Source organism: Aspergillus foveolatus (genome assembly GCF_047715535.1).
Source record: "Aspergillus foveolatus strain CBS 279.81 unplaced genomic scaffold BDW70scaffold_9, whole genome shotgun sequence".
Taxonomy (NCBI): Eukaryota; Fungi; Ascomycota; class Eurotiomycetes; order Eurotiales; family Aspergillaceae; genus Aspergillus; species Aspergillus foveolatus.
Genome location: NW_027396073.1, coordinates 453,018 through 478,683, shown reverse-complemented (window position 1 = coordinate 478,683; position 25,666 = coordinate 453,018). Strand labels below are relative to the sequence as shown.

At 51.1% G+C, this 25,666-nt stretch overlaps 9 protein-coding genes across 9 annotated transcripts; 4 read left to right on the top strand and 5 right to left on the bottom strand.

Moving 5' to 3' along the window:
• Nucleotides 1-953: 953 nt before the first annotated feature.
• BDW70DRAFT_122614 (uncharacterized protein) lies at nt 954-2,425 on the top strand. Its single transcript, XM_073734804.1, has 4 exons — nt 954-1,203; nt 1,273-1,905; nt 1,996-2,061; nt 2,113-2,425. Exons 1-4 carry the CDS (start codon nt 1,090-1,092, stop codon nt 2,359-2,361), a joined length of 1,062 nt encoding a protein of 353 aa, XP_073598753.1. The 5' UTR covers nt 954-1,089; the 3' UTR covers nt 2,362-2,425.
• A 947-nt stretch (nt 2,426-3,372) lies between these two features.
• Nucleotides 3,373-4,710, bottom strand: BDW70DRAFT_171963 (putative translation factor pelota; the record flags this gene model as incomplete). Its single annotated transcript, XM_073743365.1, has 3 exons — nt 4,611-4,710; nt 4,064-4,555; nt 3,373-4,014 (listed from the first exon to the last, which is right to left on the bottom strand). The coding sequence occupies exons 1-3, from the start codon at nt 4,686-4,688 to the stop codon at nt 3,373-3,375; spliced, it is 1,212 nt and encodes a 403-aa protein (XP_073598752.1). The 5' UTR covers nt 4,689-4,710.
• An 863-nt stretch (nt 4,711-5,573) lies between these two features.
• BDW70DRAFT_130914 (uncharacterized protein) lies at nt 5,574-6,392 on the bottom strand. The gene is made up of 2 exons (XM_073735898.1): nt 6,099-6,392; nt 5,574-5,964 (listed from the first exon to the last, which is right to left on the bottom strand). The coding sequence occupies exons 1-2, from the start codon at nt 6,351-6,353 to the stop codon at nt 5,773-5,775; spliced, it is 447 nt and encodes a 148-aa protein (XP_073598751.1). The 5' UTR covers nt 6,354-6,392; the 3' UTR covers nt 5,574-5,772.
• Nucleotides 6,393-6,684: 292 nt separating this feature from the next.
• On the top strand, nt 6,685-8,690 carry BDW70DRAFT_148313 (alpha/beta fold hydrolase; the record flags this gene model as incomplete). Its single annotated transcript, XM_073738852.1, has 3 exons — nt 6,685-7,386; nt 7,814-8,279; nt 8,326-8,690. The coding sequence occupies 3 exons, from the start codon at nt 6,685-6,687 to the stop codon at nt 8,688-8,690; spliced, it is 1,533 nt and encodes a 510-aa protein (XP_073598750.1).
• A 422-nt stretch (nt 8,691-9,112) lies between these two features.
• Nucleotides 9,113-10,174, top strand: BDW70DRAFT_148312 (intradiol ring-cleavage dioxygenase; the record flags this gene model as incomplete). The annotated part of the gene is made up of 3 exons (XM_073738851.1): nt 9,113-9,360; nt 9,441-9,879; nt 9,974-10,174. The coding sequence occupies 3 exons, from the start codon at nt 9,113-9,115 to the stop codon at nt 10,172-10,174; spliced, it is 888 nt and encodes a 295-aa protein (XP_073598749.1).
• A 1,731-nt stretch (nt 10,175-11,905) lies between these two features.
• On the bottom strand, nt 11,906-15,288 carry BDW70DRAFT_122549 (uncharacterized protein). The gene is made up of 4 exons (XM_073734802.1): nt 14,461-15,288; nt 13,438-14,412; nt 13,298-13,390; nt 11,906-13,238 (listed from the first exon to the last, which is right to left on the bottom strand). The coding sequence occupies exons 1-4, from the start codon at nt 15,011-15,013 to the stop codon at nt 11,956-11,958; spliced, it is 2,904 nt and encodes a 967-aa protein (XP_073598748.1). The 5' UTR covers nt 15,014-15,288; the 3' UTR covers nt 11,906-11,955.
• Nucleotides 15,289-15,470: 182 nt separating this feature from the next.
• BDW70DRAFT_122529 (Efg1 domain-containing protein) lies at nt 15,471-16,664 on the top strand. The gene is made up of 2 exons (XM_073734801.1): nt 15,471-15,784; nt 15,875-16,664. The coding sequence occupies exons 1-2, from the start codon at nt 15,484-15,486 to the stop codon at nt 16,480-16,482; spliced, it is 909 nt and encodes a 302-aa protein (XP_073598747.1). The 5' UTR covers nt 15,471-15,483; the 3' UTR covers nt 16,483-16,664.
• On the bottom strand, nt 16,614-19,659 carry BDW70DRAFT_122515 (F-box domain protein). The gene has a single exon (XM_073734800.1). The coding sequence runs from the start codon at nt 19,399-19,401 to the stop codon at nt 17,224-17,226; it is 2,178 nt and encodes a 725-aa protein (XP_073598746.1). The 5' UTR covers nt 19,402-19,659; the 3' UTR covers nt 16,614-17,223.
• Nucleotides 19,660-21,388: 1,729 nt separating this feature from the next.
• BDW70DRAFT_157512 (serine/threonine-protein kinase) lies at nt 21,389-24,532 on the bottom strand (the record flags this gene model as incomplete). Its single annotated transcript, XM_073740366.1, has 2 exons — nt 21,389-21,657; nt 21,709-24,532. 2 exons carry the CDS (start codon nt 24,530-24,532, stop codon nt 21,389-21,391), a joined length of 3,093 nt encoding a protein of 1,030 aa, XP_073598745.1.
• Nucleotides 24,533-25,666: the final 1,134 nt, after the last annotated feature.

The following is a 25,666-nucleotide window of genomic DNA, read 5'->3' as shown; positions in this document are numbered from 1 at the left end:
CCGCCAAGGATTCCTTAGCTACTACTGCAGCGCTTCATAATGAAACCAAGATTTTGCGCCTCGATTGCGGTTTTTGGGGGCTACGCTAGACACTCCCAACACCGGCCCCTTTGTAGCTCGTCAAATGGCAGTCAACACCGATCGCCGATTCTCTAATCATCTTTCAGGGCCGTTAGGATTATCCACGGGTGATCTACGTCGGGCTGTTCAAAACTCTTTGTTGTAAAGCCTTCCACTAGCTCAAGCTGGAGCTGGCAACATCTTTTGTCAACTAAGCGCTAATCAGCCGACGACCACTTGGACTTAGGGTCACTAAAGCCGAGATCCCTCCGTTTCGGTACTATTGACTCCTCTTTCAAGGTTCTCACCCCTGGAGATCCAAAGCTCTGGGACGTGGATCGGTCCTGTCCCGGGCCCCCTCTGGCCCTTGTCAAGAACGAGCGCGGTGGGCCTTGAGAAATAATATGCAAGTCTGAGCCCCGTGGATTGGGGGCTAGATCCTACCTAGTAAATTCTCATGTCATTGTGAATGCTGCAAGATGACCTTCCTAGAAAACGGACCCCGTTCCCCGGAAGAGGTGGGCGCTTAAATCAGACTCATCTTCCATCCTAGGCCTCTAGTTAAGAGAGGGTTTGTGTGGCACGGTAATGGTCGGCGGTACCTATCACACAATCTCGAACCCTCTGAGCCTGTTGTCGAAAGAGCAGCTTCATTATACTGGCTTTGCCTTGCGAGGCTTTCTGGCTTTGTTGATATCGTCGACTCGAGTATATGAACATCCACGAGACCGCTACTAAGATCTCTCTCATCACCATCTTCTACTATATTCACAAGATAAACATCGCTGAGATCTAAAGAACTTCTCGCCTACTGTGCAAAGGACGAATCAGCTCAATACATCTGGTTAGGGTCCGAAACAAATAATATATTCTACCCAGCCAGATCTCAATCTATTCGTCGAGCCTCTACAATTTGCCGCCCTCTACACAGGCCTCCCAACTGCCTGTTTCACGAAGCGTTCTATTGTCCTCTTGGGCCCACTCGCGAACCTCTCGGCGCTTCTAGCTATACTCTGATTGACTTGTTTCATGCTTTGCCGGTCTTCGAGTGAATACTACGTCCCAATGTCATTCGGCCAGGGTGGATGCAATCCCAATGAAGGGATGGATGAGTATTATGGAGGTATCAATCCACAGTGGCCGGTATGTCAGAGTACAACTGTTGCAGAAAATCCCTTATCCGCGCAAACTGATACCCTGGGCTTTCTGCAGTCACCATATGGAGCAGTTAGCAATCCATACAATGCTCCACCGCCGTATCAAGCTTCGGCAATCCTTACACCAATCAGTCTGCCAGACACCTCGTATGCTCATACCCGGACTAGCCCGGGACTCAGCCATCACTCGCAGGAGTATCAGTACCCGGTTTCTGACTCCGTTGTCCATCATGGTCTAGGGATTACCACATCCTATCCCAGCGAGCTTATTCGAGACCCTCAGTATGGCCTCGGGTTTGCACCCAGCGGATACGGGAATAGAGAAGAGACTCTCTCTCCTCAGCCATCGAAGAAAAGGGCCCGGGGGGAATCCAGGCAGTCCGTGACCCGCGAACCACCAGTAACGATTCTTCCGCATCCAGAAGGGCTTCAGCGCCTAGAAGAGCAGCAAAGGCAGAGCTTTGCCGGCCCCAGCACTCAGCCGGCCCGGGCACCTGGACGCGGGCGTCGGAACCCGCAAGCAGAAGAAGAAGATGCCTTTGTGGACAGCCTTCGCCAGCAAAAACTAGCATGGAGAGTAGTCCGAGACATGTTCCGGGAGCGATACAACAAAGATGCCACCGAGGCCCGCCTGCAGATGCGGCAGCGCAGGCGGAAGGAGCGAATGGCCCGGTGGGATGACCATGATGTGCGTGAGTGTCCCGCGATTACTCCAAGACTTCTTGAGACAAAGAAGTGGAATGCGGCCAAGATATCATGGTAACTGACAAGTTTCCAGGTTCGGATACTTTTACAGGCTAGAAGTTGCTGGGAGCGAGAGAAGTACAAATTTATAGCACAGAAGGTGAGCTCGTGCATTCGCTCGGGACAAGACTCCCTGTCTAAGAATGAATAGATGACAGAACTCGGGGCCACCACTACGTATACAGCAGACCAGTGCGAAGCGCAACTAGATCTCATTGATGCGCAGGAACGAGAAAGGGAACGAGATGAACAAGAACAAGATAATACCCAACAACAGCAGCGGCAACCACCACAAACACCCGAACTCCGACGCAAGCGACGAAGAACAGAGCCAAATGAAGCAGGAGACAGCACAACCTACCACAGAAAGACAAGAACGAAGACCAATACTACAACCTAATCGCATTTTCCCTCGGTGTTTTCCTGCTTTATAGACATGCTGAACTACTGTAGTTGTTTCTTGGCGCTTCATTATTTCATCACTCCAAGCCTGGAGAATCGCATCACTTGACATGTATACTTTTACTCTATTTCCATTCTTTATTGTCGCATAGTCGGGTCTCTGCTTTACAGTCCTTTCCTACTCGCATGTCAAGTCCACGTCCATGTCCATGACCATATACCCATACGTGTTCACTCCTTACAAGATACAATACACTCTGAATCGACAATTACAAGTAACCTAGCCTACCTATCTAATGTGCTAACCTCCACCATCTCTAAAGATAGACAACTTCTGAGCAACAATAAATTGAACCGCATCGCCCGGCTCAGCTACCTTCTACAAGCCACGCCCAGGCGTCTAAGTATAGCCCCATGTATAGTCCCCTACGCTGATAAGGCATACTAGTCACTAATTACTACCCGAACTAGACGGCTGCTAGAAAACGCACCGTTGAGCCGCCGGCATCCTTGGCACACGGCCTGTCTTGGCCATAGTCGATGGATTTGAAATTTCGTTGCTTTGGTCTATAGTAGTATCGACGGGATTCGCTTGCTGAAAGCCGCCCCCGCCCCGGCCCGGCTTTTGGTTACTCTCGAGGTTACGTGGACAGTCACACTATCGTACATAGTCTTTCTCTGCCTTGGCCATATGGAGTCGACTATACGGGCCGTGCCCCGGGTTCTGACAGCTGGGCCTTGGAGGGCTGGATGGCAGGGTCCCTCGAGACTTGCTTCTGCCCCGTCAGGGAAGGGACTGCAATCAATAGGCTAAGCCGATATCTGCTTTTGGTATCTGAGGGTGCTATACTATGAGCAAGTTCTTGGACAATTCACCAGGCATGTAAGATGGCCTACTAGCAAAGTGTGCTTCCGAGTTCGGAGCATTGCTCGTGTGCTTGAAGCGATGGAATATTGCGACGTACGTATCGCCTTCGAAATCTATCAAAGAATTAATAGAAATCAGAGATCATTCGCTATCTTCCTCCAAATCATCTGAAATAGGAAACGTCAAAATCGCTGCAATGCCGCCCAATCCATCCAGCCTTTTCCCGCTCTCATGCTCAGAACTCAACACACGCACATCGCCCCCTTCAACATCCCTCACGCGGTCCACAAGCGCAACCCATCGCTTCCGCTCTGCAATATCTTGGGACCGGAACAGCCTGTTTGAAATGATGAGAATACCCCCGCCGCGCCCCACAGCGCCCTGTTCAACGGCGTTTTCAACCTCGCGCGGCCCGTAGGTAGCCTTATTCGTCTCCTTGCGCAGCTGCTCGTAAAAGTCGTCCATGAGTTTAGTTTCTCGCGCGTGCTTCGTATCGCTGAGAAGGGCTTTGACGGTGGGGGATTGCAGTACTTCGGTTAGGGAGTGGAGATAGCCGGAGGCAGAATGGACGACGACAATAGACGGGAGGAGGCGTTTGAGCGCGGGAGTAGTTGCGTTGGCGACTGATTGGATGTGTTTTTGGAAGGCCGTCGCAGTGAAGCCCGGCGATGCGAGGAGGACTGGCCTGACGGGGTCATTGCTTGTCATTGATGTTGAGCTGATGTTGAATTCCATGTGGCGCAGGAGCGTGTCAAGGGTAGTTTGGTAGAATTTTGTCATTGTCTGGTGCTGTTAATATTTGGTGGATGAAACCCTCAATAGGAACAAATACCTTATCGTGATCACTCCCCCCAGCCCTCTTCCTCGGCACCGACATCTCGACCTTTTGCTTCAACACCGTCCGGAACTGTCCAATGAAACATATATGCGCCAATCCCTCTTGCATCACAACGGCCACAGCCTCTGCCTTCCGATTCCCACCCTCATCAACCGCATCCTTCAGGGCCTCGACCGCGACACTATCCCACCCGCTCCCCTCACCATCCTGCCCGGACCCCTTCTCAAGAGTGAACTGTCGATTAAGCTCTAGGTCAAGGGTATGATGCTGCCCGATCTTCGTATGCGGCGTCTCGTTCACGATTTGCCCGCTAACATGTAGTTGAGAGTTCTGCGGGTCAAAGTCGAGGTTCTTGACTCGGATTTCGAGCGTTAGCCGCACGCGCGAGGAGCTTGTTGACCCGGTTGATGCAGCGGTCGTCGTTACGCGGCGAATGGCTGTTGCGTAAAGGAGATCGCCTGGGACTATGAGGTTGTATGCGTGCCACTGGTGAGGTTACTGGTCAAAGGGGCTGAATCTGTTTTTTGGAGGGGTGACGTACCATGTCCTCAGGCTCTTCGGGAATGAGGGTGACGCTACCGGCCCCGCCATATTCAATCTTATTTTTGACGAGACGCATGGTGAACTTTATAGTAGGTGTGTAATTATAAAGGGACTTTGGGCAAAATGTATGATTTTAAGGCTGCCTGCAATCACAAGCCAGGTAATTCTGATGACGAGGGGCACAAGCGGATTGAGCCTATGTAGTGGAGCCGCTTTATCGATAAGAGTGGGCCTGCCCTAGCCCTGATCGAAGTAAACCTACTGTACCTGAGTATATACAGTGGCCATAAATCTCCTTTATGATGCGTGTTGGGAGGCTTATACTAGCCTTAGCCTTTAAAGACGAAAAGTAAGGTATGATCTATAAGTTCTGTAGAGTGAGAGTCTATCCGTTCCGAGTCTCCCAATGTATTCGAATTATATATGCGGAAAACCACAAAACAACCACTTAGGTAGAGCTTTTTATCAATCGAGCTCGATTTGGCACCCGTTACTCTAGTATTGATGCCATAAACTCTTAATTTAGCTGGTTATTAGAAAATAAACCAGCAACGGTCCGCCCTGTCCTTCGGGACGAATCGTCACCTACCCCGAAGCCTTGTGCTAAATGCTAATTAAAATAGCTCTATTCTTGACAGACTACTAGGACTAATTCCAGGTATCAGAAAATAGGCCTTTCACCTAAGCTCAATGTGCTGATTTATCTGTCATGACTGGCTCGCTGTTTATGTTCTAATTTGGCACAAGGTCACGTTGAAGGAGACATACCTAGGCAGTGTTCTCCTCATTAACATAGTCCTTCTTGCTCTCGCTCTCGTGTCGCCTGGACTTTGTGAGTCTCTGTCTTCATCGAGTTCTGACACTCTCTAAACATGGAACCATACAACCCGGCCAAAGCCATCAAGCTAGTTTGATTTACCCTAGCAAATCAAATGTACTCGTTTTACATGGACAGCCTATAAATAACCGCGAGCCAGAGTGTTTCCAAGGTACTTCCTAAAGAGCCAATCTGTCCTGATAACATGGTAAGGCTCTTTGCAGCAGTTCGGTACAGCTCATTTTCGTACTTGGGATATCTGCCCGGATCAACAGGAGCCGACGCACACGGTATGACATGGGCGTACTCCCTGCAGCTTCCAGGTATGAAGACAATCAGTCCTCTAGAAAGAGGGTTTGAACTGTTGCCTGCGTTCCCAATCCAAGGTCTTCAAGGCCCCGAATACTGTTAAGCTGGAGCAGCCCATTAATAGCAGTCGTACCACCACATACAATGATAGGATCCGTTTTTTATCCGAAATATGCGCGCTGCTCAGGATATCAGGACAGCGGATACTCCAGCTCTCATAAACTCGGTTGGTGCTCCTCCTTTATATGTGAATGGTAATGTGATACTCCTGCAGGGGGCAGTTAGGAGACTCAGTAAAAGCGGTGACCTATCTATCCACGCTACGCAGTTACTGATGCTAATGCAAGTACCTTTCCCTAGAGAACTGCGATCTACAGACTGGGTAGCCCTGCCGCCATTGGAAGAACTGTGTCTGGTGTTGTAGAGGCTCGCTCTCTGGTAATGACGGCTGATAATGACGGCTGAAAGATATGTGCACAGATTTCGATTCGAACACAACTTAGTCTTGAAGGTATTGAGATTACAGGAAGCTGGTTTTGGAGGAGCTGGAGAGAAAAGATGCCTCTTGCTTGGAATCGAAACAGATGTATACAGGTCCAACATGATCACTGTCATCTTAATTAAACTCAAGACATTTTGACTGCGAAATCCTTGGTCAACGGCCTCTTCCTCTGAACTAGAGTCAAAGATGGTGGTGACTCTTTGTTGCTTAGACAATGGTTCAAGCTGAAAGCCGGCCGCCTAAGGGCGGGTCACGTGGTTTCAAGATAAGTGCACTCTTCACAGCTATTAAGAGTCGAATGTTTCCAGGCAACCGCAAGGCAGGCCCATATTGTTGGAAGTGTCATTTACTGTTTTTGATTGTTTCTACTAATCCTCCTACTCGATGTCTACCTTCTCTATTGCATCGTTTAGCCCTCAGTTCGCCGTTCTCCCAACGTGACTAATGGCCGATCGACCACGAATCATTCTTGAGAAGTCCCGCAACGTCCGCCGTCGGTACCAACGTAGCAACAAACGGTTTCAGTTCACAGCATCTCAGATAGCCCGGATCGAACGAGAAGAAGAGCGTGAAATCCAAGCACAGAAGCTCCGGGAAAAGGAGAAGCGACGCATACAGTTAAAGAAGAAGAAGGCCGAGAAGGAAGCAAAAGCCCGCGAGGAACGAATTCGCCGTGGTATTCCGGACCCTAATGCCCCTGCTGTACCTGCGAGTCAGCCATTGTTGTTCAACTTCATCAAGAGAACGCCATCTGTTCAGCCGGAAAGCGAAAGCCCAGAGGAGCAGACTGGGCCCGATTCTGAGAGTCATTTTGAGACTGATACGGCCACCGAATCTGAGCATGACGATTTGAGCTTCGAGGATGAAGAGTTTGATAACATTCTGATTGCTCTAGATGGGGCAGACCATCCGACGCCGGTTGAGAAGGCAGATGGCTCCGGCGCGAAAAACAATGGGAACGATGATGACGAGTTCTCCGACTGCTCCGCTTTCTACGATGAAGATCTCTTCAAAGCGACCGAGATTGTTGACCAGGTGTCAGTTGCGACGGTCTTGAGCACAGATTCCTTCGAAGACGATACTGCCATCCTTTTGGAGAAGTTCGTGCCCGATTTCGATCCAGGATCCAGCTTCGACCAAGAGCTGGTTCAACTGGATGCGACTTGATCATCAGGAATACCTGCTTACATATAGAATTATAGAGGAGCTGTATCACCCCCAAGTGAGCTATGTGATAATGCTCACTGCTGCATGTTTTCCGATCCGATGGAGCAGTGCGGGTAGCCTTCGGATAGCGTACCCCTCTTCGGCTTGGACAATCTATTAGCAAGCCTCATATTTTCCACCACCCGATGGTGTGGCCGGCCTTTGTGGGCTATAGCAGATGAGACTGTCAAGGTCTGCGATGAAGCTGCTCGGAATTTCGGTGCAAATATGGCTGTTCTAGTTTATGAAATTCCGAAGAATAGCTGTGAGATGAGATGACGTCGGTAACTCGGTATCTAATCTTAGCGGCTTCCAGTGCTCTGCTCCAAAACCTCATCCCCCCGAAACTCTCATCTCGATATCCCAGACCCAAACAGATATCCAACCAAGCCTGAAAAAGATGCCGTTCGTCTCAGTCAATAACCATCAACTACATTACGCCGACTCCCATCCAAACGGAGCTCCCGCCAATGGCCTTACCTTCTTTTTCATCCATGGCTTAGGCTCCTCGCAGAACTACTACTTTCCACTCCTCCCGCACTTGACCCCTCAGCATCGCTGCATCACTGCCGATACCTATGGCTCCGGTCGCTCTACATACACAGGCCAGTCTGTCTCTATCGCATCCATAGCCGATGATGTGATCGGGTTACTAGATGCGCTTAACATTCCACAAGCTGTTGTGGTCGGTCACTCTATGGGTGGGCTAGTTGTCACACTTCTGGGCTCTGAACATGCAGACCGCGTGAAGGGTATTGTAGCGATTGGGCCAACTCACCCTTCCGAGACTCTAACATCGGTGATGCAAAAGCGCAGTGCAACCGCGGCCGAGGGCAAGTCATCTTCAATCGAGCTGAGAATAATTGCTAATGACATTAGGTGGCATGGAGTCTCTAGCGAACAGCATCCCCTACCAAGCTACTGGCTCGGCAGCCTCCCCCCTCGCTAGCTCCTTCATTCGGGAACTCGTCCTCGGACAGAATCCGAAGGGTTATGCGGCTCTATGTCAGGCCATCGCCAATGCCCCTACTATTGACTACTCGGCTATCAATATACCGTTTCTATTAATTGCGGGGGACGAAGATAAGTCGGCTAGCCTGGAGGGGTGCCAGTATATTTTTGATCACGTGTCAAGTGTGAACAAGAAGATGGAAGTGTTGCCGCAGGTCGGACACTGGCATTGTATCGAGGCGCCGGACAATGTTGGAAGGGCGATTGCAGCCTTCGTTAAGGCGAGCTTCTAAATGTAATTGAATGGCGCATACCTTAAGCTTTATTCTTTCTGCAAGCGTACTCTTGGGCATTGCTGTGCAGCATAGTAGACGGGCGGATAATAGCTTGCGCTGATTGGTCGAAGCTCTTATCCGATCCGCAGTCATCGGATCGCTGCGAACTCTCCCTTCAACATCGGAAGGGAACATCTTGCCTCGTCCCCTCTACCATTCGTACGATCGGCGAGCTTCCGACTAGAACCGTAGGTAAATGCGGGGTCTCTTTTTCAGAATGAGGAGTCTGGGGGCCCGAATTCCACTGTTTTTCATTGGCAGGCATTTCTATATCCGTCTATATAAGAACACTTGGACAATTTCCATGGACGGACTCCCTCATTTCTCCCATTCATACCTAGTTTACCGCCGTACAAACAAACCTCCCTGAGAACAGCAAAATGGCCTCGCACCGCTTCGATCCCAAATTCACAGACAATGTTGTCAATGCCATGGGCGAGAATGTCAACCCGCGGTTCCGACAACTTATGGCCTCGCTGATCCGGCACGTACACGATTTCGCCCGCGAGAACGAACTCACCGTCGACGAGTGGATGGCCGGAGTACAACTCATGAACTGGGCCGGCCAGATGAGCAACGCAAAGCGGAACGAGGGACAGTTGGTTTGCGATGTAATTGGGCTTGAGTCGTATGTCAAACCTCCACTCACCTTCCCGGGACTCCTTGTACAAGACCTGAAGGGATAAGCGTTAATGGGAACATGGATAGCCTCGTCGATGAGATAACCTTCAAGCTAGCCGACGAAGCCACCGACGCACCCACGGCAACTGCAATTTTAGGGCCATTCTTTCGTGCCGACACACCTTTCCGCTCAAACGGCGAGAGCATAGTCAAGACGGCACCGAAAGACGGTAAGGGCGAGATGGCCTACATGACAGGCCAAGTGTTGGACTTTGTGACCAAGAAGCCGCTTGTTGGCGCGGTGGTGGAGGTGTGGCAAGCTTCTACGAATGGACTGTATGAGCAGCAGGATCCCGATCAGGAGGAGTTTAACCTGCGTGGGAAATTCAGGACGGATGAGAATGGGAGATACTCGTTCTATTGTCTGCGGCCAACGCCATATCCCGTACCGGATGATGGGCCCGCAGGAAAGCTGTTGAAGTTGATGGATAGGCATCCGTTCCGGCCAGCTCATATTCATATCATTGTATGTTTTATCCTCTCCTTATCTCTGCGTCTGAGGATGTGCAGCGTGGTGTGGCTTTTCATGTTATGTATCAACTAATGTTTTTGTTGTACAGGCAACACACGACGGGTACAAGCCTCTCACAACGCAGATTTTCGATCGAAAGGACCCGTATCTGACGAATGACTCGGTGTTTGCCGTGAAGGACTCGTTGATTGTCGATTTTATTGAGCGCAAGGGTGACCCTCAAGCTGGGCTTGAGCTGAAATATGATGTCAAATTAGTTCCCGATGGGATGAAGTCTAACGGCGCTTGAACTGGGTTGTGTTTACTTTGTATATAATCTCGGTCTACTATTGTCTGTGATACCAGAAACTGAGTCATTGCACGGCTTCTCTGTACCTATTGAATACCACGTACGGTTTTATTGCTTAGACGTGGTGGTAGGATGCAATTGTTATGGGTGAAAGGCGTAACAGACAGACGCCGAATCTTAGCCCTAACTGTGACACCGTCATCGCTTCGTTGCTCTACTGTCGAAGTAGTTGGCTAAATTGGTATTACATCGCTTACTGCGGAGCATCTATTTGCAAGTTCTGCTATCTGCCCCCTCCCCTTCTTTTCGGATTCCCCTTCTTTGTCAGTTCCTCCGGCAAGCTCTGAATTACCTTGCCACCCTCCCAAATCTTGCCCAGTCCTTTCCTTCGTTCAACAACAACATCAAAATACTCCACAGGTATTACACCCTTTTCTGTGCCTGTGCCTGTAGCCACATTTACCTCCATCCCTTCTGAAAGGATAACCCCATTCTCGCTCCTCCAAAACGGGCACCCACCCGCCAACGCCCTCCGAATGTCAATGTAGATCAGCACCGCTGCGTCCGCACGCATGCCAGATATAACCTTTCCATGCGATCCCGCTCCAGAACCTGATTTCTCGTCTCCTTCTTCCCCTCTAGAAGCGGAAGAATCAATCGCACTCAGAACATCCTGCACAGTAGGGCCCGTAGCAAAATGCGCATGATTCCTTCCCATGCACTTCACCCCCCCAGACTCCAGAATCAACGGCCATGTAGAATGGTATGTTCCATGGACAACGGTCTCGGGCAGTTTATCGGGATTATCCAGTGTAAGTCTTTCTAGTAGGCCTGATTCTGCTTCGACAGTTTTGATGCTGTGGCCTTGTGTTGCGCGGATGAGATAGTGTGCGGGTGTTTGGTCGGTCTTGGAAGCTGCCAGGGCTGCCGCTGTCGCTGTTCCTGTTCCTGTTGCTGTTATGGGTTCATCTCGGGCGGATGCCGGTTCTTCGACCTTTGTTGGCAATGTATTAGTTTGTTCGGAGGGACGTTGATATAGCAGCGCAAACCGCTTCTTATCCGACGTCTCGACGGCACTGATGATTTCGGGGAAGGTGACCTTGAGTGATTTCAGTTTTCGCCATGCAAGCTGTAAACATCTCGTTAGCTGGCATGCCCAAACCATACCTGCTTATTCCATCCGCTCCTATCTCATGATGTTTTGACTTCTTGAGTGTGAGTTCAGACATACCACATCCGCTACATTTGCATACCCCTGCGAATCGATCTTGAGACCCTCGCGCTCCGCGGCGTGTCGGAGGAGTAAGCTCAGTGCTTTGGAGACTGTGACTTCGCGGCTGGGCGGTTTGCGCTCTCGCCCTCTTCCACCCTTTCCTCCTCCTTCTTTTCTTTTTTCCGCAGATGGACTCGAGTTCGGCATTATGTGTGGTTGTGGTGGGCGTAGTGTGTGCAGGGCTTGTGCGGGGTTAAAATTATTTCGGAGAACTCGTCGCGGAAGCTGGAGGTGACGGGAGAAGAAGATGCGGTTCAGATTGAGCTTAATTTTGAAGATTCTTAAATTCGCGAGCAAGGGCTGACGGAGATGCAGGAGCTTGGTGGGTGAGTCAGTGGTGATTCATTCTGCGGCTGCTAATGTTTTTTGGTCAACCTTGCAGAGTCACGATCTTGGACGATGACTCTTTGGGTAAGCCGAAGTGTGACGTCGACCAACTCCCAAGTTGTTTCTGCAGACTTGCAACGCTTGAAAAGTAGATTTTCTTCAAACTGCTATATATAGGGTATTATCGATCACAAATACAACTACACTCCGCAACCGGACAAACATTATGCTTGTCAAACCACTCCCGCGCATGGTGCGCATGGAAGCCATGATTACAATTGATACAGAAAACGATAAACCGCCGCATGAACTCCGATTCAGAGAGCTTGCGCTGATCCGTTGCTGTCGCAGTCTCCACCGCCACACAAGCCTTGGACATCGGGTCCGGAGAACCTAACCAAAGCGTGCATACGCCGCACCGCGGCATATGGCGCCCGCAGCGTGGGCAAATCGTACCGGACATGGCGGCCGAACCCAGCGGATTTCCTGGAGTCGCATGTACAACTTCCCCGCTAGTTGAAGGGGAAAGTTGGGAGGAGGCGTCGTGCTGAGTTAGGGGCCGCGTACAGTAGTTGCATGTCAGGCTGACTTGTTGACGCGGCGGCTCGACGAGGCGGCGACCATCCCAAGTGGCGGCGAATTTGCGGGAGCCGACGTCGAAGCGGGCGCGTTCGAGCTGAAGCTTCCACGAATTGATTTGCCAGCGGTAGGTTTCGCGCCAGGTCTCGAAGCGGTGTTTGTTTGCGGGAGTGTTGACCAAGCGTGGTACTGTGTGGCTCATGGCGAGGACCGGTGTTTGGACGTCATTGAATTTGTTGATGTAGGATTGGAAGAGTTCCATGGCGGAATGGCCGAGGCCGGTGAGGACTATGCCCTCGATGTTACCCTGTTGGATGGCACGTTTTGTGGTTTCAGTTAGGTATGTTGTGAGGTCGTCGTCTGGGAGCCAGCGCAGAGCGACTTCGACGCGGTATTTTAGTGGGAGTGTAGTCTCTTGGATGACAGAGCGCCAGTCGCCCCTGCTGACGCGGGCAATAATTGCCCGAGCGTAAGGATCAGTAAGCTCTTTCGCAATCTCCGCGCAAGTCTCTTCCCAGTCAGGATCTGGCTTTCCTTTCGCAGCGCCGGCAATGGCCATTGCGAGGAGTTTATGAGCCTGTGTAGGAGTATGACTTCGCAGCGCGAGATACGCAAGCTTCGGCTCGTTTTGGAAGACGGCCAGAGCTGCGGCCTTTGTATGCTGACTTTCGGCGGACAATGTCTTGACCAACTCCTCGAGCTCACGACGTGACTGGGCTGCGCCACATATCCGCAGACCAAGCCGCCTCTGCTCGGGGTAACGAGAGTGTAAACTCTCAATCGAAGGAAGGTTCAGCTTTTCCTGAACCAAATCCACGATCGTATCATTGATATCCGGGTAATGAGCAGCACTGGGGCCCAGCCATCGTGCTTCAAGGCTGGCCCCTACGAAAGTTAGCCCAGTCGCTGCACTGTCTTAGAGGACGTGAAGAATGTAAACCTACCTAAATCTCCCGTCCAGACATCGAACACGCCCAGATAATTCAGGTCCAAGTGGTTCATGATCATGGAATCATCCGCAGAGTCGGATCGTGCACCTGATTCATTAGAGTAGAACTTCGTATCCCGGCAAGCAAGTACTCACGCTCAATCCAATCCCAGAAATCCTGCAATGAGGGGTCATCGGCCAGGATCTGCTTGTTCCGCATTCCATTGAACAAATACCCTTCTTTGCACCGCAGCCCGTTCACCGTCAAGAGAGTCAACGCTTCTTCAGCAGTTAGAGGACTACCTAGCGTCCCAACCGACAGCATGCGCTCCCGGTTCTCTCGACTGGAAAGGGGCTGTTCGGGGTTCTCTCGCACACCACGGGTTTCAGCTTGCTCCTCTTGCCTCTCCAGAGCGTTGTCCCGTAGACTCTTTGCGATTTGCCCGATGCTTGAGCCCTCAGTCCCCAGCGGATAAATCGCCTTGAAATCGCGATGTCCATCGAAACGCCCACAAACCAACGTTCCCTGTGAAGATAGTCGCACTGGAGGTGGTGGTGGCTTGACGGTAACAATTTTGACCTGATCATCAGCGGACAGCGTTAAAACACTAGGCTCATTGGAGCTGCTCATGTTGAGGAAGTCAAATGAGACTACTCGTTGAGATGCCTCGTATCCACGCGACGGGTGGTCATAAGGGCTAAAGACATCGCGAACGGACTTGGTATAGATCTGCTCTGGATAGTTGCTAACGGAGTTCTGGCCGAGTGTCCTATCAATCGGCGAGCGGTATTCTTCAACCACATACTCTTTGACAATATTGTACGTTTTCAGATGGCCGTTGCTCGAAAGGACACCCAAACAGCCCCGTTTTGTCCTCGAGAACCGAAGACTCCAGATAGCCGATTTGGGCGCAATCACGTTCTTAAACTCGAGCGCCGGCTCCATTTGGCCCGTCTCCAAACCCGGAGTGGCAGCCGCAGAAAGACGAGCACCGACCCGCCGGTCCCAAACACAGACAGTAGAATCATGGGACGTCAATCCAGACGCAATATAGTTCTCATCAAGCCAATCAATAGCCAAATTATGCACGCACCTCGTCGGAAACTGCAGCGACGGAAGACCCGGGCCCTCTACAGTAGTTAGCCTCACAACCCATACAGTGGGAAAGCAAAACATACCTCGTAAATCATAAATTCTCACAAACTGCCCCTTGACTCCCGTAACCAGGGTATCAGGCTGATCCCTGAAGAACTTCACACTCGTGATTGGCTCCGAACTCGCCAGCTTCCTCAATGGCTCAACATGCCCCTTCGCCCCTTTCATCGCCAATCGCTGGTTCACATCCCAAACGTTCAAGCAAAAGTCGTTCCGCACTCGATCCAGCCCCGCAGCCAACAGTCCATGAGTGCTGAACGCAATCGCATTGCAGTATCTCTGATGTCGCACAGGGAAGGAGAACGATTCCTGCGAGTCATCGCTCTCACGCATGCGCAGGATCGTCGCATCGCCGGATGATTGCCCCACTGCGACTACGGACTCGTCGACGGGGGACCAGTCGAAGGCTCGAAAGGCGGGGACTTTGGTATGTGTGGAGAGGACTGAGTGCGAGAGGATACCGTTGGTAAAGGAGGTGACTTTGCATAGACGGAACACTTTGCCTGTGACATCAACGGAGAGGAAGCGCTGTTCTGCAGGCGTGGAGGAGGGGGACCAGCGGATTGCTCTGTCCATTTTGCTTTTGCGTTATAACCATTAATCCGTTTATTCTTTAGTACTCTCTATTGCGAGTCGGCGCTCAACGGAATAAAACCGGCGAAATATTGTGTCTGATCCATTCGTTGTTTATCCCATGTAACTGGGCGTGATCAAGCAGCGACGGGCATGTTGCTGTGCGATTCAACTGAGGCGCGGTGTGGCACACCGTAAGTGAATATAACGCCCTTTTTGAGCGACTCGCAATGAAGACCCCGATAGTTGTCGATTGCACGACTTCAAGCAAGTCGACCTCAATGACAGCCTGATAGCGATACTCCTCCCATCGGCCGCGAACCCAATCTCCGCTCCGCCCGCACTCCAACTTCGGCCCGATAATCTTCCAGCACTTTTTCTCAGCCATTATTATTTCTGCCAATCAATTCTATACAGTAAACGCTTCACACCTATCAAACCCAAGCCCAGTCTCGATTTAGGCAACTGCAAAAATGCCAAAAGACTTTAAACCACCCCGAACTCCCCGCAAAACACCCTACCCAGACCGACCTCACAAATCGAAATCAAAGTCTCAACCAGACCGCGGAGAAGAAAAGCAACACCCCTCCGTTAATGAGCTCAAGCGCCGCATCCGCGACGTCAAGCGTCTCCTCGCGAAATCTGACTTGTCCGCCGATAAGCGTGTTATTCAGGAGCGGGCGCTGGCCGGGTATGAGAAGGAATTGGCGGATGAGGAGAGGCGGCGTGAGAGGTCGCGGATGATTAAGAAATATCATTTTGTCAGATTTTTGGGTATGCTCCCCAGCTTATGTTTAATATACCTTGACTTATTCATTGTTTGGGCTGGGTGGAGTTGGTACTGATATGTTCTGTGCCGTACAGACCGCAAAACAGCAACGAAGGAAGTCAAGAGACTCACAAGGAAAAGAGACGAGCTAGCCAAGGATAGTGACATCGATGAAGCAACTAAGCAGAAGAAGCTAGAGCAATTGAATGCGCGACTGCATACCGCAAACGTGAATCTCAATTACACTATCTACTACCCGCTGACGGAAAAGTATATATCGATTTATGCGGAGAAAAAGAAGAAGAGCAAAGGTCAGGATGAGGATGAGGATGTGCAGATGGAGAAGGGTCCAACACAGGAGGAAGAAATTGTGACCGCTGCCACCACGGCCCAGAAGAAAGCTATGCTGCAAACCGTCGAGAAATGCATGCAAGATGGAACGCTTGATCTGCTTCGGGAGGGCAAGTTGAATTCAAACGCTGACAGCGGAACTGAAGGTGGAACGAAGACGGAGACAAAGTCGAAATCAAAATCGAAACCTTTGTCGAAGAAGGATACCGGCGATAAGACAGTTGGTGGCAAGGAAAATGCCAAACCCAGGACCAAGACGTCCGATAGCAAAAGAGGGAAGAGCGCGAAACACACCGCTCCAGCGCCAGCTGAGAGCGATGGTGAAAGCGATGGTGGGTTCTTCGAGATCTAGATCCTCCGTATCTATTCGCTTAATCTCGCTTCGCCTCGCCTCGCATCGCATCTCAGGAGTCCATTTATCTTATTTGCCTTTTCATATCTCAGCATTACCTTGCACATCTGCAACTGGAACGTGATTTACTGTTCAAGGGATACCCAAATGAAATACTCGTCATACTCATACCATGAGAACCATTCTTCGTCTAGCTATGTAGTAAAGTTACGCAGTAACTCCCAACAGCAAAATCACATGCATGTGGACTGAAAATGCAAGATCCCCGATATAGCATAAGAAGAAAAGACCGGCTAATAGGCTAACAGTAGGAAATTCGATGGTGCGAGACGCGGCCCAGTAGTATTTGAAATCAGACTTCCGCTTCACCAACCATTCTAGGACAGGATATGACATGATATGACACAACACAATTGAGAAGGTGGATAGGTAAAGCATGGCCAATGACCGTCTGGACATGGCGATTACTTCATGAGCTCGGACAGGATCTGAGAAGGAAGGTGTCGGTATCGGCATTGAACTAGGGTTTGTGTGTTCGTTGCAATGCTGTGTCGCAGAGCATTTCTGTCTGTCCATGACGTGACATGACATGATTGAGCAGGGTAGGCAGCCTCAGCAGGACCATGACCAGCACAGCATCGAGACTGCCCAGCATCCGACCAATGTAAACGGATAACCAAACCCTCGGTCACCGAACCGGAGCTGGTTTAGTACCATGAACCCCTGCGCAGTAAAGGCAGCTTACATGACCACACAGCTCCCGCCGCTGCGTGCTCGTCGTCTGCCCCCCAGCAATCCGAAATGCGGCTCTTCTTCGTCATCCTCGTTATAGATGCGTTCTGCCTCACGCGCTCTCCGCCGTCGTCTTCTCGCGCCAGCACCACCAAGACCTGCTTCTTCGGTAGCAACCATGTAATCGAACCACTTCTTCTCAAGACGGTTGGCGGCCGCCAGGTCGCCGCGCAGAACGCGCTTGGTATGTTCCTCCACAGTCGCTTGCCAGCCATAAAAGCACTTCAGCTGGATGATGTGGTTCGGATAAACGGTGGGTGGGGGCGGTGGTGTGATCGAAGGCGAGATCATTGGCTTTGAGGGTTCGGATGCTGATGCTGATACAGAAGTTTTGCTAGAGTTTAGAGCTTGGTTGATGACGGATACCGCTTCAGGAACTGGGACTTTGTATTGACGCGGAATATAGGCGTTTCCTGCTAAGATGTCCCTTACGCCGACCCAGGTTACATTTGGGCAGTCAAAGGCAACGATGCGCAGGCCGATCTGAGGAAGGTTCTCGTCATAGCCTCGCTTGCGAACGCGGTAGCTGGCTTCCGATAGAGTCAAGTCCGAGATGCGGGTGTTGTCCATCTCGACGAATCGAAGTGACGGGCAGCTTTTCATCACCTGGAGCATTCCCGGGTCACTCAGGGATTCGCAGGAGCTGACATTAATGTGCTCAATGAAGGGAGCACATGGAGATTTTGCAAGCTCAAGAAGCGTCCTGTTGCTGAGGTGCCCCAGCTCCTCGAGCTCCAGATGGGTGAGATGTGGCACTGTCTGAATAACGGGCACAATGGAATTATCGGTCAGCTCAGGGCAACCCGAGAGCTGCAGCCCTACGAGATGGGGAACGTTATGCGCGAGAGTCTTCACACCGTTGTCCGTAAGCCCAGAACACTGGTGGAGATCTAAGTGCTTAAGTCGTCGAGGCAGAACGATAGCGCGCTCTTCCAGTATGTCTATTTCCGGGTCGATGCCGTGCATGAGTACTTTCAGACTCTCATCGGTGATATCCGTCCGGCTAATGTCCAAACGCTCCAAGGTATTCCGCCTGAATAGCTCCGAGGAAAGTTCCACTTCATCGAACCCAAGGATTTCGCTGGCCAGAAGATCTGCCAATATAGGGCAAGCCTTTACAACTCGTTTTAGGCCTGAGGCAGTCACGTTTGTGCACCACGAGACATTTAGAGTCCGTAGCTGATGACATGACTTCGCTATGATTTTCATCGTTGCATTCGTAACACTGTCCAGGCCCGCCAGGTTGACGTACTGCAGTCGCTGGTTCCGCCCAAGAAAAGAGTGGACAGGAGATTTGTCCATACGGCTTCCTTCCAAAGAGAGATTCACGACATTCCGACACACGGCCGTGACCTCATCGATTTCGTTCTCCCATCGCTCTCGCAACTGGACACATCCCCGAAGATTCAAATCTTTTATGAAAGGGCCACCAGACATAATGAGCTTCATGAGCGCGTCGTATGATATGTCGCTGTAGTAGTCCGTGGTGTCAATAACAGTCCACAGCTGCCCGTCATAGCACATTTTGTGCCACCATTTGCAAACCGTCGAGCAGCGAATGATCTCTTTTGGAGTGAGATAGCTGAATATCAGCATCCCGAGCTCATTAGGCATCTTGCCCCAGAAATCGAACTTCTTCGGCTTTGCAACGAGAGCTGTGTCTTCAAGCATAGCGCCCCGAGATCCAGGCCTCATTTCAGTGGGCAGCGCAATTTTCTTAGGCTGCGGCCCGTTGATGGTGTCCGCGACAAACCGAATACGCGCATTGCCTTCCTGATCATCTGCCGCATGCGATCCAGTGGGCCCCGGGGTTGTAGGACGGATGTTCAGACCACCGTAGAGCTGTGTTGCGCTTCCGTTGCTCGAGCAGGGAGCATACGCTGACTGAGAGAGCGAGACACAGGACAACGAAGCCCCATTCTGACGGTAGGTGGTGGACGCCGATCGAGATCGATTGCGCCGGGTCAACGACGGACTGGAGGAAAAGCGCTGGAGACCCTGTAGTAGCCTATGTCGCCCTTTCACTTTCTGAGGCTGCTCGAGTGGGATTTGGTCTGCCGATGAGCTTGGGCTCGCTGAAGTGGGAGCCTCAGGGAAAGGCACGATCTCAGGGTCTACTGTCGCCATTGTTGGCGGGGTAGACAAATAGGATAGAGAGCAAGACGCGGTAAATGAACGAGTAGTTTATAGCACCCAAACCCGGACACAAACAAAAGATTTCGAGAACGCAGTCAGTGATACCGCGGGGACCCGCAAGCACACAGTCTTCAGAAGGTGGTCATCCTTGATATCCGCAATCAGCTGCTGATATGGCGCCAAACCCCGGCCACCAACATTGAATGAAACAGAAGGAAAGATAAAGAGATGAGTGGATGAGTAAATGAGCAGGAATGTCGACGAAGAAGAGAGCACAAACAAGAAGACAAGGGCGAAAATGGCGTGAGGCTTGGGGTCAGGAGGAGCGAGATTCCGGTCAAGCGACAGGGTTGAGACGGTCAACGGTTGGAGGACAGGCAAGAGGTGGTGTTCGCACTTGAACCATGGGACTTGCCGCGTAACCAGGAGTAGATAAGAGCTGACAGTCGGCCAGCAAGGCCAAGGCAAGGAATACTCGGCAAGAGCGAAAGCCAGATATTGAGGTCAATGAGGACGGCGCTCAGAAAAAATAGCAAGCAACGGCAGAGAATAACCAAGAAGAGTGAAGAGGAAAGCGGTTGGGCCGGGATCGGGAGACGTGGATGTGTAAGGCTGGTGGGTTACTGTAAGTGGAGGAGAAGGCCTCGAAGCAAGACAGTCTGAGCCCACTCGGTCAGGCGATGTGGAACGGAGGTGTCAGATTAGTCCAAACCATCTCTAACTGATTATTGGAATGTTGCAGCGAGGAGCCCGGAATGTTACCATCAGGACTACTCCGTATGTCCATATGAAGCACTCCTATCACTGAACAAGAACACACCGTTGGACTAACAGTTGATTCCCCCACATTGGTCTTTATCGATAGCACTCTAAGACTACGGGTGGCCCCCCACTTGACAGTTGCTAAAGATACAGCACTTGGATCTTCCACCTACCACAGCATAGGAAACTGAATACAAAATATCCCCTGCTAGTATCATCCCCTACCAGTACTGTATTTCTCTCCTGCTGTTCACAGTGAGAACCGTCCGGCGAGCTAAAGATCACAGAAACCGCGCATCACGTGAGACCCAGCGAGTCAGGCTCCCGTCGACTCCACAAATTCGACTTCTCCTGTCCATCTCGTCTATCAATTCCCATTCAACAGTCCATCCCCCCGTTCCTTGTGTCCCGGGCCAGTCAGACCAGCCCACGGTCCGCGTCGGCCGGACAATCTAAGGCTTTGCCACCGCAGTGACCCAGCAGCTTGGGAGTCTAGACGAGTCAAATCAAGGGGGGACTTGGCTAGTCAGGCCCAGGCCGACCATTGGATTTGGGCCTGGCGTGCCATATTCCATCTCTCGCCAACAGAGAAGTGGAACGACACTAATACGGAGAACACCGCGATGGAGTTTGTCCGATGATTTGCCTTCCATGGACAGTCCGGCCGAGATGTAGTTCCCCTCTTCACCCCGCACTCAGTGGTCTACGTTCCGTAGTACTAGTGCCTCTGAGCAGTCGATAGTCCACACTCTATTGTTGCAGGCACCAATGTCCAAAAGTTCGTGGCTTGGCATGTCAATCCAATTCATGCAGATGAGTCTGTAACTAAAGAATCCTATATCATGGGGTATCTGGCTATCTCCTCACATCTATATCACTTAATACTAGTCTTTTGTGATAAAGAGAGTAAAGATAAAAAGACAGCGCGCTATGTACTAGGTCGAACCCAATTTACTGCATCAAAGAGCCCATCCAGACTTCCATCCGTCGTAACTATTAACTATATTCCTTTCGGGTCGGTTCTGGTCGTTATGCGTTAAGAGGGCATTATTGTTGAATTGCTGTTATGCGTGAGAATATGTCGGTATGAGAGGTAAAGAATTTCGTTGTTGACTTCAAAATCCATGTCATGTCATGTATGCAATGTCGGTATATAAGCTGCTTTTGTGTGGCAGTTTGGCTTATCCAAAATGAGTAGTGAAGACCGTGGTTCGGTTCAGCCGTCGACCATCCATGGGTGCTCCATAACTTCTCCGATCGTCAAGCGGTTGTCCACATCCCGGTCGAGCATCCTCCTGATCAGGTCGATACAATCCTCCGAGAATGGTATGAACGGGACTCGAAGAGGGTGGTCCAGGATCTCATCGATGTTGTAAAATGGGTTCTCTTTGTAGACAATCGTATACAGCAGGATACCAAGCGCCCATATATCTTGCTCTTTGCCTCGGTATGACTTCCCTTGCAGGACTTCAGGTGCGGCATAATCTAGAATAATAGTAAGCTTTTGGACAAGAAAGACTGCGGCAGATATCTTACCAATCGTTCCTACAAAGACATCAAACGGCCCGTTCTTGATATAGGCCGCGCTGCCGAAATCGATTAGCTTGATCCTCCCCTCACCGTCCAAGATCACGTTCTCATCCTTGATGTCACGGTGGACAACCAGAGCTTTGGTGTGCAGGTGGTGGATGGCGCTGACGACTTGCTCGAAGATATTTCGGCACTCCTGTTCATCCATGTTGGTCTTCAGTTCGATATAATCAAAGAGGTCCATCCCCGGAAGCCCGTGCGGTAACATTTCAATGTAATAGTTGATGTCGTCTTCGAAGAATCCTTCCATTTCCACGATGTTCGGATGTTTCAAGCCATCCCGCCGTAGATAATCTAGGACGTGAATCTCCAATGGAACAGTCCCGAGGCGACGGTCACGGGTCCATGTGTCAACCAGGATCCTCTTCTTAGTCACGTATTTGAGCACGACTTTCTTGGAGGGCACCTTTTTGAGGCGAGCAAGTTTGACTTCACCATACGCCCCCTGACCCATTTCCTCGAGAATAACATAATCCGATATGGAACGCTTCTTGGGAGCCTCCTTGTTGTTAGCTGACTTCACCTCCGGCACCGGCTGGACAGGTTTGTCGGTCAGTGGCTCCGACGCTGCCTCGCTAAGCTGCTGGCTCAAAGTCGACGTTGGTATCCTGGATTTCATGCCCTCCGGTACGGTAAGTCGAGGACCAGTGGGCGTCCCTAAGGAAGGCTTAGGAGTCGGGGTTTCAGACGAGCTTGTTGTCGCTGAAGATACTTCGTGCGGTGTAGGAGGGCGCACCGGCGAACCATGAGAGTGGATATTTCTTGAATAGGTGATCCATAGAGCGTACACAAGCTCCGTTACTGTGACGGCACCTTCGGGCCCATCGTCAGCCGCCTCCTCGATATCGCCTTTCTTCTCGCGTTGCTTTGGGAATATTGACCCGCTCTTCACGACGCGTAACTGAACATCCACAGCAATCGTAGATCCGTCGCGATGTTTGGCCGTAATACCAGCAGGCTCCAGGAAGACCGACGCGACATTCGCTTTGCCGTCCCGTAACATGGAAAGGGTCCGTGCTCTTCGAAAACTGAGCTCCGGAATAACGACGCCGTCTACTAGAGGCACATTCTCTTCCTCAGAGATCACGTATAGAAAGTCGTCAAACCCGGGTATGAGGTCCGTTATGTCAAGTCCCTCTGGCCGCTCATAGCCAAATAATACTGAGGAGAAGACCGAGTTTGAGCTAACGATCTTTAGGCTCGAGGACGACAAGACCATGATACCGGCGACGTGAGGGTAGCTAGATATTCGCAAAGAGCGAGGGCGCTCGTCTTTAGAAACCGTGACCGGGGTGCAAATCGCCCCAGAAGTAGACGCTGCGAAGTACTTAATATCGGCAACCTCGCTGAGGCCTTTCTCCGCCGGCGCCTTCAAGCTGCTTGAAGGCAGTTGAGGAAGAAGTTTCGTGAGATGTTGACCAATCTCGGCCATCCCATGGCCCCAAACTCTCTCAGCAGCCCCACGGATAGCGGTAATATTCCAAGACTCGTCGCAGTCAATGTAGGCGACATCTTCCTGAATTTCCTCTAGAACCCAGATCAAACCACCACGTTTTTCCATAACCCAGATGCTTGCGGAACCCTTCGCACCATTGCGCTTTTGGATGGGAACTACATCACCACATAATAGAACACCGCGCGATTTGGTTGCCGGGTGGTTAAGTTGTCTTGCAGTGTAGGCACTCGATCCATAGCCGTCATCGGTCTGGGCTCTCCTCGAAGGTCGGGCCCGAGAAGGAGGTTTACTGAGCAGCTGTGCTGTGACACCATTACCCATGCCCATGGACTTCGGGACAGGGGGTTTCATACGTGACTTATCTGGTGACGGCCGAACTTTGGCTGCAGCATCGGTGGTGGGATTTCGCAGTTTTGACTCGAGCCATTGCCGTCGGTCCTCTTGTACGACCTCTAAGATACTCAGCTTGCGGACTTCAGCCTGTGTAACGCCAAATACAAGACATGATAAGTCATTCGCCGCTAGGATGGTCCAGGGTGCCTTGGATTCAGTTCGGAAAACGGCCTGTGAGACAGGGTTCCATTTGCTGCTATGGGTGTGCAAGGCCGGAGTTTGAAAAACGGATCCAATGATCGGGGTACCTAGCGGGGAAAAGGGGTCTGCTGTCGGATATGGTTGTGCTAGAGATTCTATCAGTTGACGCTGAGGTATAGCAGAACTGACGTCCGTGAATGTACGTTTTAAGCTTACGCGCCTGGATGCAGGAGCGGACTTTAACCCTCTTCTTTCGTGAGGTAGTTGCTGACTGGAGGTTAAATGAGGTTGCGCTGGGAGTTGCGATGGAGGCTGTCCGAAGTCCTTGGCTTCTGGCAGTGGTCGCTGAAGATCGGTAAATGTCCTGTCAAAGAAATTGTCGCTTCCCACATCGGCAGGTCCGGTCATGGGTCCGAAGGAAGCCCCGGAGATGCTGGACTGGGACAGAAGATCCACCATCGTCTGCGTGTCCGTATCGCCGCGCATACGGTTCGGGGGGCTGGCGACCCCCGTCGTGCTACCGGGGCCCCATTTGAAGCGGTCGCGCATAAAGTCTATAGATCTCTTCAGGATGTTCTGGCGAGTGTGTAATAGCTCCTCGGATTGTTGCGCAAAAGAAAAAGAATGTAATGATTCGGAGGGAAACCGATGAAGATCTTCCAGCGTATTTATATCTTGGCTAGACGAAACAGCCATTGAGTTGGCTCTCGATGATGAAAGAGATCGCGGTGAAGGGGAGAGGGTTCGAGGACTCAACGCGCCAATAGAAGAGGTGGACATGTTTGGAAGTGTAAAGACCCGAGAGGGCGGTTGGGAGCGTATACGATCTAGACCGGATGGGCCAAGTCCATGTTCATGCTGTTCAAGGAGTGGAGACCTGAAAAAGATATCAAATTGTGGTTTTTAGTCTCGATTATGGTTTATACAATAGCATTATGGTGCCGTGCCCATAATGCAAGGGGGTACCGCTGTTGGTGATTTACCCACCTTGGAAGGACATCAAACCCAGCTGAAGTGTTTTCCACCGAGTATTTTGACGAGTCGTTTTGGTCGTCCGAAAGAGGTGTCATGAAAGGCTCGTCCTCCGGAGATTCTGATAATCGTCCCAACGGGGACGATAAAGGACTTGGTTCGCCTGCGATTCACAATATCGTTAGCATCTTTCGACTGTTCCAGCCAAATTACGAAATATGCAACGCGGTGCTCAGAATTGTTCCGAGTCTCAAGTCAGACGTGCAGGCGGAAATCAAGCTTGAAGCAAAGACGAGAGTCGGGCAGCATCTCCCTTCCATCTTATGTTATTGCGCTCGAAGTTTGATTCCCGCGTTGTCGTTTCGTTCGTCCCGGTCTCGCACCCATACAAGTCTGATGTTTGTTGCCCCGCAAATGGAACAATAGGAGCAAGTCCAGGGGAAAGGGAAGAATAACGGCATTAAACTAACCATCGGGATTATATGAAGCAGCCCCCATAGTTTTCCAAGCAATCAACGGCCCAGCGGCCAGTACCAGTCGGGCCGTTTGAGAGCGACTGCTTTAAACGGCGCAACCTTGAGTACGGAGTGAAGATGAGGCTAAGTCGGAACAACGATGGTTCGTGCTACATGGGACGGTCGAACATCAGAGGGTCGCCGTGGCTGTGGACATAGAAATCTATACCCCCGGTTTCTTTGCTGTATTCTCGCGGTTTGACTGCTCGGTGCGGAGGCTCGGTCTCGCAATCTTTTGTCTTATCAGGGCTCGAGCTCGCGTAAAATGGTGCGCAGAGGCGACTGGATAAACTGGAGGAAAATGATCGAATAGAGGGCACCGGAATTAGCTGCGCTATCGGTGTCAAAAGGAGCGAGAGACGCAAGGTCGGAAGTCTGGTGGCTAACGGAGGCCGAAGTGAGCAGCTGCCCCAGGAGGTCACAGGCA